Below are 19758 nucleotides of genomic sequence, written 5' to 3' on the forward strand. Positions count from 1 at the left end.
GATTTGATCCAAGCCTTCTTAAAGAAGATGAACCCGACGAGGACGTCGAATTCATCTGGTGGAGAAGGCCTGTTAGACCCTCACTAAACGGGGTGCGACATACACGGCGTGCAGCGCATGCGGCATGCGCGGCATCCGTGGTGTGCGGCGGCATACACGACATGCGCGCGGCATGCGTGGGCGGGTGGCATGGGCAGTGCGATGGGCGCAACATGCATAATGCGGATTACGAGGCGGCATGCAAAACGAGGCATGGCATTCGAATGGCTCGGGGCGTGCGGCGAGGAGGCACCTGCACTTGCCAAGGGGTGTGACCCAAGTGACTGTTGATGGCAATGGGTGAGCAGACACCTGTGTTCATGAAAGGGTGTGACCCAAAGGATGTGATGATTGAAGGCGTGTCCCTTGAAAGCTATAAAGATGTAATGTCTGGGCATTGCAAGGCATGCAAGCCAGACCAGTGTGATTGTATTTTATGTGAATAATACAAGTGTGGGTATTCTTTGCATTCGGCTTGTGTCAAAAGAAAGACTTCCGTTGCTGTGAGGCTGAACGAGGTCAGGGCGATCTCGTGCCTGCGCAAGGCTAACTTCAAAGGCGAAGTTTGAGCTTCTGACAGCAGCTCTCTACCATGGTTCGGTAGTATCCCTAAAAAATAGACCAAATGTTTAACAAATCGAGATGTCTCAAAATAACACGTATTTTAAAACACCACCAACACTCTTTTTTTTTAGCTAGGCTAAACAAAAACCTCCCATCACCAACCACACATTGAGAGGTCTTCAATTAGTGGCTTGGCTAGATTGGTAGGAGTTGTTAGTGTACATTTCCCTGTGGTGGGACATTCCAGATTCAAAACCCCAGTAATACATTGAATAGTAATTGGTGGGATCTGCCTAACCCCAGCATGCTTTTAAAAAAACAATATTTTCTGGCGGGTCGTGGAGGTGTGGTAGACAAGCCAAGTTTGTCCCAAGAGTTCTGTTGTTTTTCTTTTCTTAAGTTTGAATTTTTGACCCACAACTAAATGTCACTAGTGAGTCACATGACAACATTATATGGGGCCAACAACTACAGATTGTAGGGCTCACATGAAATGTTGTCATGGGATTGGCGGTGTCATGTACTGAGGCACTCAAGCGCTCCTGGATCCCTGTTTGGTGAGAAACACCTAAAAGGTGTCCGAATAGATGTTTGATAAGCGTCCGATGCTTGTATCGAGTGTAGAGAACAATTTATAACGTTGCTATGTATGCAACCAAATGCTTAAGGTATGTTTGATGGCAAGTCCCACGCGTTATGCAGGACAAAAATCACAAAAAAGTTTACATTTTTTAACAAATGTGGGATGCAGCGGACGCACAAAACGCCGTCCGTTGTGTCTATTGTTTACTATTTTTTTGTTCCACATACCCTCCTTTTACAAAAATAAGAGACGGGAAGAACGATTAAAAAAAATGCATCGACGAGCGTGTTGCACCCATCGATGCGTCTCTCTCTCCCCACCTGTACGCGTTCAAATTCCCAATAAATGCATCCACCAGACTCTTCGATTTGGAGGAGCTCATCCGGCCAGTCTCCTTTTGACACAAGACAACCCGATAATCGCCGAAAAAGGGGACGACATCCAATTGGAATCAACCCGAAAAGGAGGATGGCGAAAAGGGGGACGATGGCCCCGTTCTGACACAAGACGACCCAGAAATCGTCGGATAGGAGGACAGCAACAGACTGGAATCAACCCGGAAAGGGGGATGGCGAAAAGGTGGACGGTGGCTTCGTTTCAACACAAGACGGCCCGAGAATCGTCGAAAAGGGAGACAACGACCGACTGGAATCAACCCGAAAAAGGGGACGGCGGCCCCGTTTCGACACAAGATGACCTGAGAATCGCAGGAAAGAAAGGCAGCAGTCGACTGGAATCAACCCGAAAAGATGGATGACGTCTTCTATTTCCCTTCTCCGACCACAAGCGGACGATGTCCCAAACCTAGGGTGTCTGTCCTCAACCTCGAGCGGATTGGAAGGATTTTTCCCAATGCCTGTCGTCTCCTTGCTGGTAATCGCAATGGCGTTCGTCCTCTTCTCGCTAAAAATGATATCGACATCTTTCTTCCCCTCTCTAGCAAGGTGATCTTTCAGCCGCTCCACCTGTCGTCATTCGCTGGGAATCCTGGCCTGTGCGCCGGCGTCATTCTTTGGCCATGTGTCGGGAGAAGAAGACGGTCGGGCCGCTGGTGTGGATTCTCTCTGTGGCTTTCGCCACCAGGATATTTGTGCTGGTCGTCAAAGTAATTCGACCCATTATCCATGACTGTCCAAATTGTTAGCGCACATCATCATCATTCATCAAACAACGGACATTTGAAACATAATATATGAGTACGATCCAAACAAATGTTGAACTTGAACCGTTGTTACCGAACAAACAGAAACAATGCTCTATTCTATCTTTTTTTGTTCATTTCGTCCAACCCTCAAACATACCCTTAGGGTACGTTTGATGCGTTGTTCTCACGTGATTCAAACAAAAATTACGCTAAAAACGACGATTTTCAACAAACGTTGAATATGGTAGACAATGTTTCGCAGGTCCATTGCGTTCTTATAAGTATGTTATTTTCGCTCTACCATCCCCTCTATTACAAAAATAACATGAACAAAACTTTCTCGATGGACGTAAGGATGGCAAGGGCGGGGGACAGGGTCTCCACCCCTGCCCCGTCTCAAAAATTCAACCTCCATCCCCGGTTCATTCCCGTGGCGGGGGGACTTTGGACCTCCACCCCCACCCCGTCTCAAAATACTAATCTCCATCCCCACCCCTGCCTCGTCCTCCATCCCCATCCTCGTCCTTGTCCCCCCCGAGACCTCAAAGTAGATGAGGAAGATGGGAGGGCCTGATCTTGAGGATGGAGATGAAGAGGAGGATGAAGGGGGTGAAAGCGACGGTCGTCCAGCCGACGATGGTGAGGCCGGTGTAGTTGAGGAAGGCAAGGGAGAGGTTGAAGAGGGAGATGGCGAGGTAGCGGTAGGGGAAGCCGGAGAAGACGGGGAAGACGAGCTTAAGGTAGTCGATGAAGAGGGTGGGGTAGGCAGCGTTGTTGATGATGTCGCTCATCCACTTACACCAGCCCATCATGAAGCCCCAGAAGGGGCCGAAGGCTTGGGTGGCCCAGATCACATAGTCGTCGTTGCCCGGGTAGGCTGTGGAAAGCTTCGCCATGATGAGCGCCTCCGGGATGCTCCATATCAAGGGGAACACGAAGAAGCCCACGATGGCGAACAGAGGACCCACGGTCTGGACGGTGGGCTCCTCGCCGAAGGGGCCGTCGGAGACCTTGAAGTAGATGGGGAAGACGAAGGGGATGAGGGTGAGCTTCTTGCGGGAGTAGGTGGTGGTGTCGGCGTCAGTCGGTAGCAGTATCTGGTGGTTCTGCCGGTCCTCTTCGCCGTTGGTGGTTGAAAGTCAGTGGGTCGACGGGGAAGTGCCTGTTGGTGGCCGAAAGTCGGTGGGCAGATGGGGAAGGGAAAGATGTGACGGCTCGGACGGATAAAACATAGGGTTAGGGTTTTTTTTTTTTAATTCAGGGTCTTTTAGTAATATGGGGCAGGGCAAGGTGGGGATGGGGCGGGGTGGGGGAAAGTGTTGGTCCATCCCCGCTTCCATCCCTGCACAGGGATGAATTTTAACCTTCATCCCTGCCTTCATACCCATTTCATGCCCTCCATCCCCAGTCCAAACGAGGCGAGGCGAGGCGGAGCCCCACTTTCCCCCGGTCCACTGCCATCCCTAGACAGACGTGCCCATTAGCTCTTGGTTTTTATCGGATCCCGAGTTCTCCTTCGCCATCTACGCCTCCTCTTCCATCGCCCACCACCACCGTCCATGATGGCCAGATGAGACGGAAGAGCTCCACCGGCCAAGTAGGTGGAGGAGGGCCCGCTGGCGCTTCTTCCTCACCCCCGGTGGCGATGTTTCGTCGGAGGAGCCCGTGAGCTCCATCTCTGACACCACACCAGAGGAGAACGTTTCCATCTCCCTCGTGCTCCTCTTCCGCAACGTCCGCCCCCAGCCAGACTCCTCCATTGTCGCCTCCTCTTCCACGACACCCAACCGTCGTCAGAAATTCTAGTGCAACACCTGCCAAAAGATCTTCCCTCTCGCAGAGGCGACGATGGTCATCACGATGCCAAAATCTGGATTTCCATCATGTTTTTGAAGCCCCCCACATGAGTTTCTCCACAGTGACCCCCTCCCCCCCATTGTTCAGGCTACAACCAGCTTGCTGCTAGCAGTTTTCTGTCGTCGATGATGGCCAATGTCGATGATGGTTGGTCATTGACGACTTCCATCGCAGATACCAATGTGGTCGGCTGCAACAAGGGGGTTAGCAGGGACAGGGGGTGAAACCTCATTTTTTTCATAGCTTTCACTGCTGCAGCTGTCGGTGGTCGACCTTGGGTGCTGATGGTTGGCCGTCGTTGGCAGGCTGCATTCGGGACTGACCGCCTGAGGCGGTCGTTGGCGATGATGGTTGTTGTTACAGAGTCGGTTCACAAAATATATATATATATATATTTTGTTCACTGTCTTGCAACCCTCCATCACTGCAACCGGTGATGGCTGGTCATTGTCGGCTGTTGTGGTCGGCCAACGATGACTACAACCGAGGAAGGATGCTGAGAAGAGGGTGTAAACCCTCTGCAAAAAAAGAAAAAACTCCTCTCTTCACCGGCCATCATCGAAAGGCGGCGACGTTGGCGACATTTAATGCCTACCGTTGGTGGCGGTGGTCGAACATAGCCACGGGGGTTTGAGAAACTGAACAGGTTCCACTATAGATTGTTACAGTGCAATCCGACCTGTGGGCACATCGTCATCAAACAACGGACAATTGAAACATAGCATTTGAGTACGGTTCAAACAAACAAAACCAATGCTCTATTTCATTCTTTTTGTTCATTTCGTCCAACCTTGGACAAGCCATCAAACATACCCTTAAGGACCCTTGACTACCTGAAGCCAAGATCAGCTGCCATCACATGGCGCACTTTGAGTATGCCTATGCACCTGACTGCCTTCAATCTTTTGCTGACAGTCTCACATGGGACCCAAAAGCAGATGAAGGGCAGCCAGTGCAGAGGCACACTGTGCCATGTGATGGCACCTTGATCCTGGCTTGAGAGTGAGCTCAATTTCAACCTTGACCTTGAGGCAAGGAAGGCTCTCATTGGGTTTCGAACTTGTTAGGTTCCCTACAGCTAGATTAACACTTTATATGTTTCTACGGTATATTTTTTTTACATTTATAAATTTTGTTTAAATTATATTTTTTCATGTTATTCTGCTCGCCCAAAAGTGAGCGCTCCTAAACGTCAAGCCCAACAGACGGCAAGTTGGCACCTGCCACTACAAGTACCTATTTAATGAGAGGAAGAACCCGCAATGAATCTCGCGCAAAGGGGAGAATTATTGACTGCAGAAGCAAACCGCGAGAGAGAGAGAGAACCTCGCCGGAAAAGAATCCCTCGCCAGCGGCTTACCGACGACGCGACTCCGGAATCCGGCCGTCAAGATGAGGGTTCCGGCGAGAGCTATCAATATCTCCGCAAAGACGCAGAGGATCGGCGTCGACAATCGGCTCTCCCTTCGGTATTACTACCGAATCGCCGATAGCCTTCTCAGACAGGTCATCTCTCTCTCTCTCTCTCTCTCTCTCTCTCTCTCTCTTCCAATTGCAAGGGGAATTTAGGGTTAGGTTTTCATTTTCTTGTTTGCTTAGGGTTTTGGTTAGCCCGATTTGTGTAAATTGGGCCGAAGCCCTACAGTGTATTCGTCGAAGTTGAATGGTGATCTCGAAGCAAAGGTTGAATCAGAGGGTTTATTTGAAGTCTCTCGCGATCTTCTCTTCGCGCTTGATTGTGATAAGATAGGTTAATTTGTAGTTTGGGTTCTTTCCATTGTTGTATCTGGGCTTTGTCTGAATGTCTCTGATTGGTGTTTGATGAAGACAAAGCGGTGGTACCTCTGATCGCTTTGTTTTTATCGTGGTTTTACATGAAGTAACGCCTAATTTCTCGTCAGGGTAGGCCTTGGGGTCTAGGTGCCGTCCATCGAAGAAAGGATATTATGATTGTAATTGTTGCTGTTGATGTCTGAAACTTTGGCATTCGGTTCGTGCCAGTTAGGCATGAACTAGCTAACTAGTTGCAACCATGTTTCACATATCTTTAAAGGTGTGGGAAATGCAACCGTGTGTATGTTGTGCCTTTGTTTATATATTAGGTTTACTAACATCCTTTAGCATTAGTTGCAATTCTATCATTATACCGTTTTCACAATTGTGCATGCTCTATGCTTTTACTTATTAATGCATTATTCCAAGCGAAGAAGTTAGAGATTTATGAATGTAGGAAAAGGAGCAACACTTTGAAACACTGTTAAGGGATTTTCAACAAATAATCTTAAACTTGTTAATGTCTGCATTGGAAATCACGTATTAACTGTGGTAAAACTGTCTCTAGATGCTTCCCCATCATGTACGGGAAAGCCATGTTATCTACATCAAGGTATTATCTGATGTCATGCTTGATAACTTGTAAGTGCTGTTATGAAACACTGCCTTGCTTGTGATAGAAGTGCCAAACTAGCATTTCACTGGATCAAGATAATTTATCGATACTGAAGCTCATTCAACTTCCCATGAGGTCGTTGTTTCATTTTCTGGAGCATTTATGGGAAAAAATGCATTGAATTTGTATAGTAGAGGCCTCTGGATTATGTCCTCCCAGAGAAATGGTTGAGAACTTGTTGACTACCATGAGTACATACAAAACTGATACTTCTGCTGATCCTTCATATTATGTCCATTATCTCAGCATGGCTCCCCTTTAATTGTATTCTTCTCTTTGAACTCAAGGATTTAAACCACTAGCTACCTGCGTGGTACAGAGACAATAAATTCATAACAGATTCTGAACGTCAAATCTGTACAAATACAACTTCACTGTTTAAAAATTGTGAAAGTTTGTTTGCCACAAAATTATAATGCTGTAGACTCTATTCCATGATTGATTTAGTCCATCTGTTGGGGAATATGAATTTCTGGTGTTATGCTTTATAAATAGCAATGTGCGAACAGATGCATGCACACAATCTCTCTCTCTCTCTCTATATATATATATATATACAGTTTAGGTATTCTTTTTTTTCTTGTCCAACAATAAAAGTGAGATGCCCACATTCTATGAATTAAATACAAATAGAATATAAACAACAAAAAAATGCGAATAACCTGTCAAATAAGGCTGCATTTGATTGTGTGTGGATCTGAAATCTGAGGATTTGAAGTCCTACCCCTCCCGGTCGGATTTCAAATCCATGGCATTCTCTTCTATATCTCAGAAAAGTGAGGATCTCAAATCCCCGGTATCCTCAGATTTGAGATCTAGCATTTGAAAAATCCAAGATTTTACTGCCACACCATCACCACATCAGATCCTCGGATTTGAGATCCGAGGCATTCAAACACACCCTAAATTTTGTTTCTAATGTTGGCTACTTAAAAGTTTCTTTTATTCTTTGATTAGATTGAGTGTTTATTTTCTTGATAACTAACACTATCTCATTATCCCCAGGCTGATATATATCGAGAAGAAAAGAATATCATAGACCTTTACGTTATTCTTCTGAGATATTCAAGGTAAAGAGTGTTTAGCTTCCTGTATGCCACATACTTGTTCCACATATTTTCTAGTTTAACTGCCTGTTTCTTTTTTCTTTTCCTCCCTGGTTATCACAGCCGGTATGTCATTCTTCATTACATTGAAACAAATCATCAGCTAGTTCCTCTGTTCAATAGCTAGTGACTTCCATCTCTTGTTGCAGTTTGGTTTCTGAAACAATACCATGTCACCGAGATTACACGGTGCTTCTTCCAAGAGAAAAAGTTATTTTTAAAAAGGCGAGACTGACATTTACAAGATTCAGCTTCTATTTCCTTGTGATTTGCTACAAGGATGTGCTAGATTTACTAATAAAGTTCTTTTGATCTTTCCTGTTGATCATTGCAGAAGCTGCTGGATGCGATAAGGGAGCTAGAAACATTGAAGCCTCATGTCCAACATGAAGTTGATGAAATGAATAAACATCATGTGGCTGAACTTGAGGTGCAGGGGAGGATGGCATGTGTTTCAATGGATTCTTCTTACGAATGGCCTCCAACTAGGAAACAAGCCCCCAACTCATGCCAACAGGTATTCTTTTTTTTTTATGCAAGATTGACTTGGTTATATGAAATGCTTCTCAAAAGTAGCTTGATTATAGGAAAATATTTTTGTCAAGCAGGTGCATAGGACGACTATTAGGCCCGCTTTACTATATGGTACGGAATGTTGGGCTGCCAAGAGACATCATATTCAAAAAATGAGTGTAGCTGAGATGCATATGCTTAGATGGATGTGTGGAAATACAATAAAAGATAAGATTCGGAACGAGGAGATACGTAAGAAGGTAGGCATTGCACCCATTGAAAATAAGATGAGAGAGAATCGTTTACGGTGGTTTGGACATATTCGACGAAGGCCTAATGATGCTCCAGTTAGAAGGATGGAGAAATGGGAAAATATATTAGTTAAAAGAGGTCGGGGTAGGCCTAGGAAGACATGGATGGAGATGATAGGAAAGGATATGAATGCTTTGAACCTCACCGAGGACATGACATTGGATAGAAATGATTGGAGGAAAAGGATTCATGTGGAAGACCCAGAATGATTTTCTTTTTTGGTTCATATTGCCGACCCCAATTGTTTTGGGATGAAGGCGTAGTTGTTGTTGTTGTTGTTGTTGTTGTTGTTGTTGTTGTAGGTGCATATGTTTCTTTGATTCATTTGCATGCAAAGATTCATGTATCTAGTTTGTAAATTGTATGTAGTCATTGACTATTTAAGAATAATCATTATAAATCTATGGAAACTTTTGTTGGATTTAATTTATATCTCCCAGACTTATAGTTTCTTCAACATTGCTTTGTGTAGATAGTCCTGAATACTTCAGAAAATGGTGCATCTCAGGCTTCCAGGAAGATTAGCAATGGGCTTATGCAAGATTTGAGCAGACCACTTCATATACATTCTTATAAATTGTACGTTTATGTCTTGATTACTGTTAGATGTTTGTGGGAAGAAATGAAAATGTGGTTGTTTGTTGGAACTAGTCATGGTGTTGTTATATACTTGATACTCTTTTCGGTCTTTGGCAACTTGGATGCAACATTTACAATGAATCTGAAATTATTAATCAGATAACTGTATAAATGCCAATGGAGTTTCATGGATATCTGCCTGAATAATTAGCTTTAATGTGGTTTAACATGCAATCTATTTTTTTGAAACAATATCATCAAATACATGGAAAAAGGTGTATAACCAACCTCATATTTGAGTAATTACTTTTATCATTTTATCTCTAGTTCCTAAGGGAAGCTTAACATAAGCTGACTTCCTATCGTTGGATTTGTAAAAATTGATTAGGAAGCGCTTCAATAGTTCTGAATGCGGAATCATGCAGGCATTGGAGAATCCTAGATGGTTGTTGTTGCTACTTGCTAATAGGCATGACAACAAAAGAACAAGGCGACGAGGGGGAGTAAAAGAGTAGACCTGGAACCATGAAGGCAATGGGTGGAGGGTTAAGAGGCCTAGGTGAGATGATAGAAGCTGGAGGGATAGTTTGATCATCACATTCCAAAAAATGAGAAAGTGATTGGTTAAAGTAGGTGTAGCAGAGTGTAAAGTCTGCACGGCAATTTACAAGGGTAGGGCAGTTCCCTCCTATGTTGTTGGATGGATTTCTGCTGAGGTAGTGAGTGAGGGTAGTTGAGGCATTCCTTGTGGGTAGTCTCACCTACCACATGATCCTCAATCTATCCTACATAGATATGGATTTAGAAATGGGACATTGTGCAAAAATGCTTGGTACCACATGTCAGTTCTAAAAAATTAAGTCACAGGAACATGGCTGTAAAAAACCCCCGCGCACACACACACACACACACACACACACACACACACACACACACACACACACACACACACACACACACACACATATATATATAAGAACATTAAATGATTAATGTAAGTTGAAATTGAAGTGTAATGTAATTTATGACAAATTTTAAAAGAAGTAGATGGAAGAGAATTCAGAATAAGTAATCAAGATCATAAAAGGAAATAGATAAAGTTAATGACAGTGTTGTTTGTGTCCAACATTGGTTTGACTGTGTCAATGTCTGTTTTGGTGTGTCTTGGTGTCGTGTCGACACAGGATACACATCCTAAGTGAAGTGTCTGTGTGACATAGTCCTCAATGATGCTATTTATCCAACATCATGAAAAATAAAAAGTATCTCACATTCATGTCGCTTGCCATCTTTAGTGGTACTTAGTTCTTTGGAAAGAATGCGATTATGCGATGGCATCACATTGCCCATCAGTACTTCATTATGGAGGACTTTGCCACCGTCGTCCAACACTACTTGGTTCATTACCTACATTGAGCCATTCATGTAACTTTTTATGGTCTACTGGAACAAGGCTATTCATAATTCTGCTTTAATTAGTATACGCTTCCTATATGTATTCCCTTATTTCTTGTCTCTCTAGTAGTCTGTGAAAATTCAAAGGATTTTGCTGTATGGTAACCTTTCTTACTAGTTTCTGTAACTATGCTCATATATGTTTTTCTATCAGGCATCTTGGACCATAATTGTGCGGTTGATGTGAAGCCTTAGAAAATAAAAAAAGGAAAGTCAAATATTAGTGAGATCCCTAGTCCAATCTCAAAATAAAGGATAGTCTTCAGTTTTCTGCATCTTATGATTGCATACTGTAATATGGCTGAATGTGGGACTTGAAAAACCTGTAATTCATATCTCATATATCTATTCATTATATATCTATAATTTTCTCTCTTTTTCCAAGACAATCTTGTTCACAACATGGCCTGCCTTAGCTGAACTATAGCAACCTGAAAGTCGAGTTACACTTAATACAATAATAATGTACATAATCTTGTTGAAAAAGTAACACATGAAACACACACACATAAATACTTTCTGCATGTAGAAATGTGGATATGTTACATATATGCGTATACAAATATACAGACGTGAATAGGATTTCGCTGCAATTTCTGCAACCTTATAGTTCTGTTTGTTTTTCAGCTTTCCTCGTCCAAAAGAGGAAACTTTGTCTAAGCATTCTCTTTTGGGACCAAATGGTCTTCATGGTCAATGGCAGCCACCTATGACTGGTATAAGGGTATAGTCCTTGTATTCTTGTATCTTGGAACTATTTGTTGCAATTTGCCAGTGGTTTATGTAGCTCTACTTACAGGTTCAGTATCCTAGCAATATGGATTTGACTCCAGTCAACATCACATGGTAAGTATCTTGGCTTGAATTTTCTAGTGCTTTGTACACTGGACATGTGGGGACACTATAGAAAGTATTTCGTGCTTTTTGGGTTAGTTGATGGGCCTGTAAATTTCTATCACTTCCTAAGGCCCTACCTTCACTGTAGCCGCTGTATTAAGTTGCCTTTGACATCCTACTGTTAACATTGTCAATTCCTCTTATTTATGTGCTAACAGCTTGAGCCATGTTGGGCAAGAGGCTCTTGTAAATGCAAAATGTGGTGATTCAGAAGTGGGTATGTCTACCATGGATTCGGTTCTATCTCTTGATGATGGTAGATGGTCACTCCCTGAGGAGAAGCTCCTGCAGACACCTACTAATGATGTAGATGTAAGCTCTACTGAGCATACTGTTATTAGACAGCCTATGCCTCCTCCTGTTCTTGCTCAGGTAGAGGTGTTTGACCCAATCCCCCCTTCAGAAGTTGCTGATCCAAGACCTGGACCTGCAATATCTTCATGTGATGGATCTGATCATTCTAAAACTCTGTTGCAGCTGCACCTAGTAAGCTACTAGTTTATTTTTCCTGCTCTCATCTTAACTTAAGGTTTTTTTATATGATGAAAAGAATGGGCAAAAGACTCTTAGACTTCCATGTCTCTGTGTGTGTTTGTGTGCGTCGTGCATGCATGTGTGCTTGTGTTTCTGAAGATGCAATCATGCCAGCGTGCTCATGCATGCCCCTGTGTGCGGATGTGTATGTGTGCATGTAAAGTGTTACCTTAAGCTTGTTTTTTGTAAGTTGCCTATAGTTTTGCATCAATTTCATTTCCATGATCAAATTATGTTGGTCTAACTTTATTGTATATGATCTCATGGTAATTACTTTTTAGCCAGTGAAGATCATGGAGGACTTCATGAAGTTGGCACAGAAAAATACACGGAAGAATTTAGAAACTTGTGGTATTCTTGCAGGTTCTTTAGTAAGTATAACATAACTATGCATTGGTTAATTGTTATGTTTCCACTGCACTTGGAATGGGTTTTATTTAGATTTTTTTAAAATTTGCAGAAAAAGCGAATATTCTCTGTCACAACTTTAATAATTCCAAAACAAGAGTCGACGTCTGATACAGTAAGAACTCTACTATGAACAAATTTTTAGATTTTTTTTAGCTTATTTTGCATTTGGGTATATTTCATTCTTCTATTATTACCGTTGTTTTAACCACGAAGATGCTCTTGTGCCTTAGTGTCAGACAACCAATGAGGAAGAAATTTTTGATGTGCAAGATCAGCAGTCTCTTTTCCCTCTTGGATGGATTCATGTGAGTTTTTTAGTATTGCTCTATTTTTTTATAATAAATGTTCTTAATAATATAGATGGTCTCTTTTGCATCAGTATTTGCTTTTGAATGCCTGTGCTTATGCAGGCTGTGGTTTATACTTAAATATTTTGTGTTATATAAGAAATGAGATTTTGTTCTTCGTTTCTACAATGAAATGAAACCAGGCAGGACTTGAATTTTCACAAACAATGGTTCATTCTTAGTCGTCCTACATGCAGTTGGATCTCTTTCATTTTTTTTGTCATTGTTAGATGTGTCCACAAGCCAAGGTGGCGTAAGGATCTTCTACAAAATTTAAGTCATGATGCATATGTTTATTCCTTTTTGTTTGCCATTAGGTGTTTATTAAGTCATAACGTTCTTCATATCGTTTGTTTCTATATTTTTTATATCCTTAAGAGTATTTTTATGAAAATCCAAGTGTAAATAGTAAACTGGGAGCTTTTGTGGGTGCATTGGAAAAATATCTGTTAAGCTTGTCCTTTACAGAGTGAATAGTAGCTGCAAATTCTTCCGTCTCATAAAGTTCTTCCTATCGTTTGTTTCTATATTTTTTATATCCTTAACATTATTTTTATGAAAATCTTAGTGGAAATAGTAAACTGGGAGCTGCTGTGAGTGGGTTGGAAAAATATCTGTTAAGCTTGTTTTTTACAGAGTGAATAGCAGCTGCAAATTCTTCTATCTTTCCTATGTTTTTAACATCCACTTGCATATCCTGGTTTCTTTTGAGGAACTTCCAAGCATAGATTCTTTATGATCCAGACTCTGTTAGTCTCAAGTTTTTTGACATTTTGGGTCTTTCCTTTATGTCAAAGAAGTCTGATAGTTTTAGTTGCTTTAAGTAATTGAGTTGGCTATTCTGGGCTATTTTTTATGCTTTCTCGTCGCTTTTTCTGCAGCTCTCTTGTTTACTTTATTGTTTTTCTTGTTGTGTTTTTTTTTTACCATTATGCTGTTTGTTCTGTTTTCCCATGGATGCTATGACAACTTTTAACACCTTTTGTGGATAATTTCTTATCTTTGCTCTTTGAAATGAGTGAACGTAGACTTTGCTTGCCTTTAAATGTTTTAACTTTTAAGATTTAGGCAAGTGTAAATGATGAAATAATTCCTTTGTGGACTGAAAATCTTTGGCCATTTCAAATTTCGTGAAAAGGTGCATAGGGAAAAGCTTACTACATTCCAACAATTATTTGACTTTGTATATTCATAGGGAAATAAAACAACCCGTGATGGCTTTTCACTATTTTTAACATCACTTTTCTTTGTGAGGAAATTGGTTTTTACCCTAATAATTGATTTCTATAGAGTTTGGGGCTGCTCATATGCCGTATTGTCTTTTGTGAAACCAATGGTGCTCACAACCTCTCTTGGATCTGGTGTGGCCATAACACCACTGTCATGACGGATACCATCCTAGATTAACGATATCTGATGATAATATGACCGCTAACACCAGTACCGACAAATTTATATGTATCATTTGCCTCCACTAATTCATCCCCGTTTCCATCCTCCCGATCACCGTCACCAATATTAATCTTGCACATGTTCCTAGTCATCAACCCCTCCATTGCGTCATTGTTGTTGTGGTCACCATGCCTTTCCACCGTACCGCCATCATGCCATGACAGTCGCTGTTATGGCCTATGTGTTATAATTGCCTTGGGTCAGTTCCAATCTGAATCCTTTTGATTTGAAATATGCCAGATGACTAGGATCGGATATGATGTGTTTATTTTGGATCTAGCCTTTATATATTTACAACCTTTAAATTATAATGATTTGGCAAAACCAAATAAGTGTGTCTTCGGTCCAAGTTAGATCCAGGACTGACTGATAGGAATATGATCTGTATTCCTGTTCAGTGATTTGATCTGATGAGTTCTCACTCCTGCTTTGATCCAAACTGATCCAGACCTTCACGGAGGTAGATGGCATTGGTCAAATCCTTCATGCTTAACCCTTACCGTCACTGCTACTACCACCAAGTTTCTAACATATCCACCTGCACCAACATAAGCAGAAAGACGATCACCAACACGTCCACCACTTGCTTCTCATGAAAAGAGGCATCCAGGCGTCTAGACCTAATTCTTTAGTTTCTACAAGGTTATATGCATAAAAAATAGTTCTACATGACCAGAATTGTGGCAAATTCAAATGACAAATTCCATCAGTAAAACAAAATGCATTAGAAATTTATTCCATTTTAAGGCGCCTTCTCAAGTAAAGTTTTTCCAAGCATACATCAATGTAATATGATTTTCGTATTTACTAATTTGATGCTGAAACTTCATGTCTACTTTTCAGTTTAGTCTTCTCTAATGAACTTGTGTATCATAGATAACTTGCTCTTTTCTGATTTTGCTCCAGTTCTGATTTTCAGACACATCCAACTCAGTCTTGTTTCATGTCCTCGGTTGATGTTCATACTCATTATTCTTACCAGGTAATTCTAGAACAATACAAACAAATGGATTCTAGTCTTCCATTTTAGCTTACTATTTCACCAAGTGCCTGTGTAGAAACATCTTTGAGTTTCTTGCTTTTGAGATTTTCTGCTATCATTTATGAATCATGTAGTGTTAGAGCTAATGCATTTTTCATAAATGCACGTGCTTACTAGGCTGCCTCTGCTATTTTTTGGTTTTCTCTGTCTAGACTGGTTATAACTTAATTACAAGCCAATTTTGATACAGTAAGTTATGTCTCCTAACAGATCATGCTACCTGAGGCAATTGCTATTGTCATGGCACCCACTGATACCTCCAGGTACTTCCTTTTTCATATGATTGGTTGCATTATTGGAAGATTTCAGTAGGCAACACCAATGTCTAGCTTTTTAGTATCATAAGGATACAAAAATATTAGAAAACAAAGCATTATCTTAGGATCAATATTGTAAAACTTGTTATTGAATAGTAAAAACTTGCATTAGACATTAGCTTATCTGAATACCTGGATCCAGATCAGTTCTTTTAGTTGTCTATAAGTTAAATACTCTATACATGAATATATATTAAAAATACAGAAAGAGGATCGTGTGTGAAGCCTTTTTGTTCATCTTGTGGCACCTCCTTTAGTATGAGGGAAAACCATGGTCATTACCCACTCATTTATTTCTTGGTTTTTGTCTGTTACACCATATTCGTGTAATGTGAAAAAAAAAATACAAAGTGCACAAGCACTATTACAAGTCCAATAAAGAACATTACAAGAGCACTAAGTCCCTACACAAGCACAAAGTGCATATACAAGACTTCAAAGAGTCAAAACAATAACACAAGAACATAAAAAATATAATCTTTATTGAGTAGAATACTTAGAGAAAACATTAGAAACAAATGGGATTTTCACCCCTATTTATACACACTAGTGCAAAAAGAACCTGACCAAAAGAGCCCTTCAAAGCCAAGGCAATTACAAAAAATATAAAAAACAAAAATAAATACATGGCATGTTCGGGATAGGCCCGTTTACCAGTGCATTGAGCTCGTGGCTCGTTCCTGAATGAGACAAGCCAAACACAAGCTGGATCGTGTAAACATTGCCATGTTATTTATACATAGTATATATATATATATATATATTTCATGCATCCTTATTTTTGTATATATATTTTATGTATTCTTTTTTATATATTACACTTAAAATACATATTTTATATAAAAATACATATATTTTATCTATACAAGCTCTCCCAAGCCGAACACCCTATGTTCAGGCTCGACTCATTTAAGCTAAACGAGCTGCTTGTGGCTCGGCTCGCCAGTTATACGAACCGATCATGAGAAACTTCATCACGAGCCAAACTGAGCTGCGTCATGAGCTGCTTGGTTCGTTTACCAGTCCTAGATATATATGACCATATTTGCTAGTCATTTGCAGTTACAAATGCCTCTTTTTTTATTGTTTTTATTTTTTTGGTTGTTTTCATGAAACTAACCACAGAGATGTGATCTACGTGTTCTTGGTGGTAATTGGCTATTTGATCGTCCAATTATGACACATAAGTAGTTTCTTATAAGGCTTAAAAAAGCAATGGCCTACAATGTGCAATAGTTTATCTGGTCATAAAATCGTTTTTTCTTTTCATTTAAAAAACATGATTCAAAAGCCGATTTTCACTATTTTGGACATGCTAAATCCATCTATGGGGTCTGAATGGGTCAAAACAACCTGCACTATAGAGATCCAGAGGTGTTTCTACCCACAAACGTTTTTAACAAAATTCTCAAAAAAAAAAATAGAAAAGAACCAAAGGGGTTTACCCTTAAAGGAGCCGAGCCCGAACTCTCATTTACCAGCTCTATGTGCCAGGTGAAGTTCCTATCATATAAGCAATTGACCAACCTGATGTAGATTGGTGAGATGCAACCAACTTTTGGTGGAATCTTTTTTAGCTCTATATTCTGGCCGTACATTTGGTTTCAATCTCTTATATTGGTCTGTCATCTTGTTTATGGATGAAATCTAACTTGGATAATTTTCTTTCTTATATAATTGCTGGTTATAACTATCAGAACCCACGGCATATTTCACCTATCAGATCCAGGTGGTATTTCGGTAATACGCCAATGTCAGCAACGTGGTTTCCATTCACACGTGGCTCCAGCAGATGGCAGTGCGATCTATGAACACTGTTCTCATGTCTACATGAACCCAAAATTGAAATTTGATGTTGTTGATTTAAGATGAGCTGTAAATATTTTTTTGTACAATGATTTTTAAGATACAGGTTAAACATACCTAATGAATTCAGGTTGGCTTGTAAAAGAAAGCAGTCAAATTTATGAATTATCAATTTGCAAGATAGGAATATCCTTCGATTCTTTAGTGACTTGCTGCTTTTTTCATTTTGTGGGGTTGTGATGAGGACCTGTTTGGTTTCAGGATTCTATAACATGAACTATCAATCTGCAAGATAGGAATATCCTTCGATTCTTTAGTGACTTGCTGCTTTTTTTCATTTTGTGGGGTTGTGATAAGGACCTGTTTGGTTTCAGGATTCTATAACATGAATTCTAAGAAGCTTGTGATCTTGAAGAATCCTGTGTTTGGTGAGGACTAGATCTAACCACATTTGGAATTCTGCAGAACCCTAACTCGTGCACTATTTCTAGGTTCCTTCTAGGTTGTGAACCAACCAGATAAGGCCCATTAGCTACTGATTTCTGTTTGTAATGCTCAAAACTAGGCTTGGGGCGTAAAAATTGGAGGTCAACAGATCAGATAAAAGAAATGGGAATTCTTTTTATTTATTTATTTATTGGGTTTTTTGCAAAATAGTCGTCCCCTTATAAACGTTTTGCAAATTAGTCCTCGTCTTATGCCATTTTGCAAATCGATCCTTGCCTTTCTCACAGTTATTACAAAATAATCCTTCTCTCAACATCTGTTAACAACCATGGTCAAATTCTGATCATGGTTAATTATTCACCAAATGCCCCTCGTCTCTCTCTCTCTCTCTCTCTCGTGTGGAAACAAAAACAGAAACCCTGCATGAGAAAATGAGACGTGGCTGAGAAAATTTTACCACCATTTCTCCACTTTTTTTGGTGGAGAAAGTTTACATGCGTTTGGATGTAAAAATTATAAAAAAATCACTCTTTGGGAATTGTATGGGATTTAATTTTTGAAAAATGAATTCACATAAAGTTATTTGCTAATCTCCTTTCATTGCAAATATCGTACTTAAATATTAGCGAGATTATGATAAATATATGATATTTCTTATTTTTTGCGGATTTCTCGAATCATATATATATATACCTGCTGTGATCCCCAACCTGCTTATTTTTGCATAATGTAGGTTTTTTTGTTTTGCCTTTTGTCCCCAACTAGTGGTCCCTAACCTGGCAATTAATTCTAGCAATTATTTTCAACTCATTTGAATATATATATTTTTTTGCATATAAGTTCTGAAATCTCGTGAAGTATATTTGCAAAAATCCTACTGATTGGCAAAAATCTGACAATTTTGCAAAATTATTTTTTCATGTACAAACAAGTTAATATGTTTAACATAGAACAAAATACAGTTGGTTTGCAAGATATTAGATAACTTAAATTTTAACAATTATAAAGTTATATTCAATACATGAGCTTCATTATAAAGTTATAATCAAACTTTATCTATTCAATTTTAAAGTTTAACTCGTTCCATCCAATTACAAATACAAATTTAACTTTATCTATCATAAAGGTGCATAATTATCTACAACTCAGCTAGTTGGACAGACTCTTTTAGTATCTCTCTAACCGATGTCTCTGCTTTTTCATTGTCTTTTACACTTTTGAAAGTCATTTCTTTCGTGTGCTTGTATAACTTGATCATATGATTCCTTATATATGTGACATCTTGCTAAAAATAACCCTTTATTAACAATAACTAACTACAGTGAACATCTCAAACTAGTCAACAACTAACATATAAACACATACCTGCGTGAAGTTCAATATCCAGTTTTTGCCCAAATATTGCATATACTATATGGCAAATATATCACAGTCATACCTGTAAACCGAGAAAATACCAAGTGAAAAATATGTACATGTATAAAATGAGTTAACAAACAAATGCAAAGTAATTACTCATTCTCTTATTGAGGAATACACTCCATGGTCTGCATCATCCAATCTTTATAACAGTCAAACCCAAATTGCACTAAAAAAATAAACCTGCAACAAATATGCATGAAAAGGAGATAACAAATATCCACAAAAAAAATGAGAACATTATTAAGTTATGTTATTATACTATTTGTTTGAGGTTTTTATCTGCTAAATATGTGTTCAGTGTGAAATTGTATAGCCTAAAATCTTTTTTCTTTATATTTATTTTCTAAAGAACCTAATGGTTGTTGCCTCAGTAGAATGGAATTAAGAGCTGCAACACAAATCTAGTGTAACATCATTGTGCACATAAAAATTTATTTGTAAGTCATTGTGCAAAGTTGTGTAAAAACATACATTATCAGCAT

General features: G+C 39.9%; 1 protein-coding gene across 4 annotated transcripts; it reads left to right on the plus strand.

The window, feature by feature from the left end:
* Nucleotides 1-5457: 5457 nt before the first annotated feature.
* On the plus strand, nucleotides 5458-17604 carry LOC149846285 (AMSH-like ubiquitin thioesterase 3). Of its 4 annotated transcripts, none has more exons than XR_016430273.1 (14): nucleotides 5458-5693; nucleotides 7642-7706; nucleotides 7892-7967; nucleotides 8077-8259; nucleotides 9040-9146; nucleotides 11229-11325; nucleotides 11401-11447; nucleotides 11657-11984; nucleotides 12314-12403; nucleotides 12493-12555; nucleotides 12674-12748; nucleotides 15149-15224; nucleotides 15495-15547; nucleotides 17299-17604. XR_016430273.1 is itself a non-coding variant. In XM_089996284.1 (14 exons), the coding sequence occupies exons 1-14, from the start codon at nucleotides 5580-5582 to the stop codon at nucleotides 17471-17473; spliced, it is 1536 nt and encodes a 511-aa protein (XP_089852410.1). In that variant the 5' UTR covers nucleotides 5458-5579; the 3' UTR covers nucleotides 17474-17604. The 4 variants fall into 4 exon arrangements, 2 of the variants coding, with proteins under 2 accessions (XP_089852410.1, XP_089852411.1); XM_089996284.1 differs by having other exon boundaries at nucleotides 15162-15224; XR_016430274.1 differs by lacking the exon at nucleotides 15495-15547 and having other exon boundaries at nucleotides 17299-17377.
* Nucleotides 17605-19758: the final 2154 nt, after the last annotated feature.

The sequence above is a fragment of the Nuphar pumila genome, chromosome 2 (genome assembly GCF_984573655.1).
Source record: "Nuphar pumila chromosome 2, dmNupPumi1.hap1.1, whole genome shotgun sequence".
Lineage (NCBI taxonomy): Eukaryota > Viridiplantae > Streptophyta > Magnoliopsida > Nymphaeales > Nymphaeaceae > Nuphar > Nuphar pumila.

Bases quoted from the DNA above. Each gene is read 5' to 3' on its own strand.
- LOC149846285 (XM_089996284.1), top strand. From the start codon at position 5,580: ATGAGGGTTCCGGCGAGAGCTATCAATATCTCCGCAAAGACGCAGAGG. The intron at 5,694-7,641 runs GTCATCTCTCTC...CATTATCCCCAG, and splicing joins CCGATAGCCTTCTCAGACAG to GCTGATATATATCGAGAAGA. The intron at 9,147-11,228 runs GTACGTTTATGT...TTTGTTTTTCAG, and splicing joins CATATACATTCTTATAAATT to CTTTCCTCGTCCAAAAGAGG.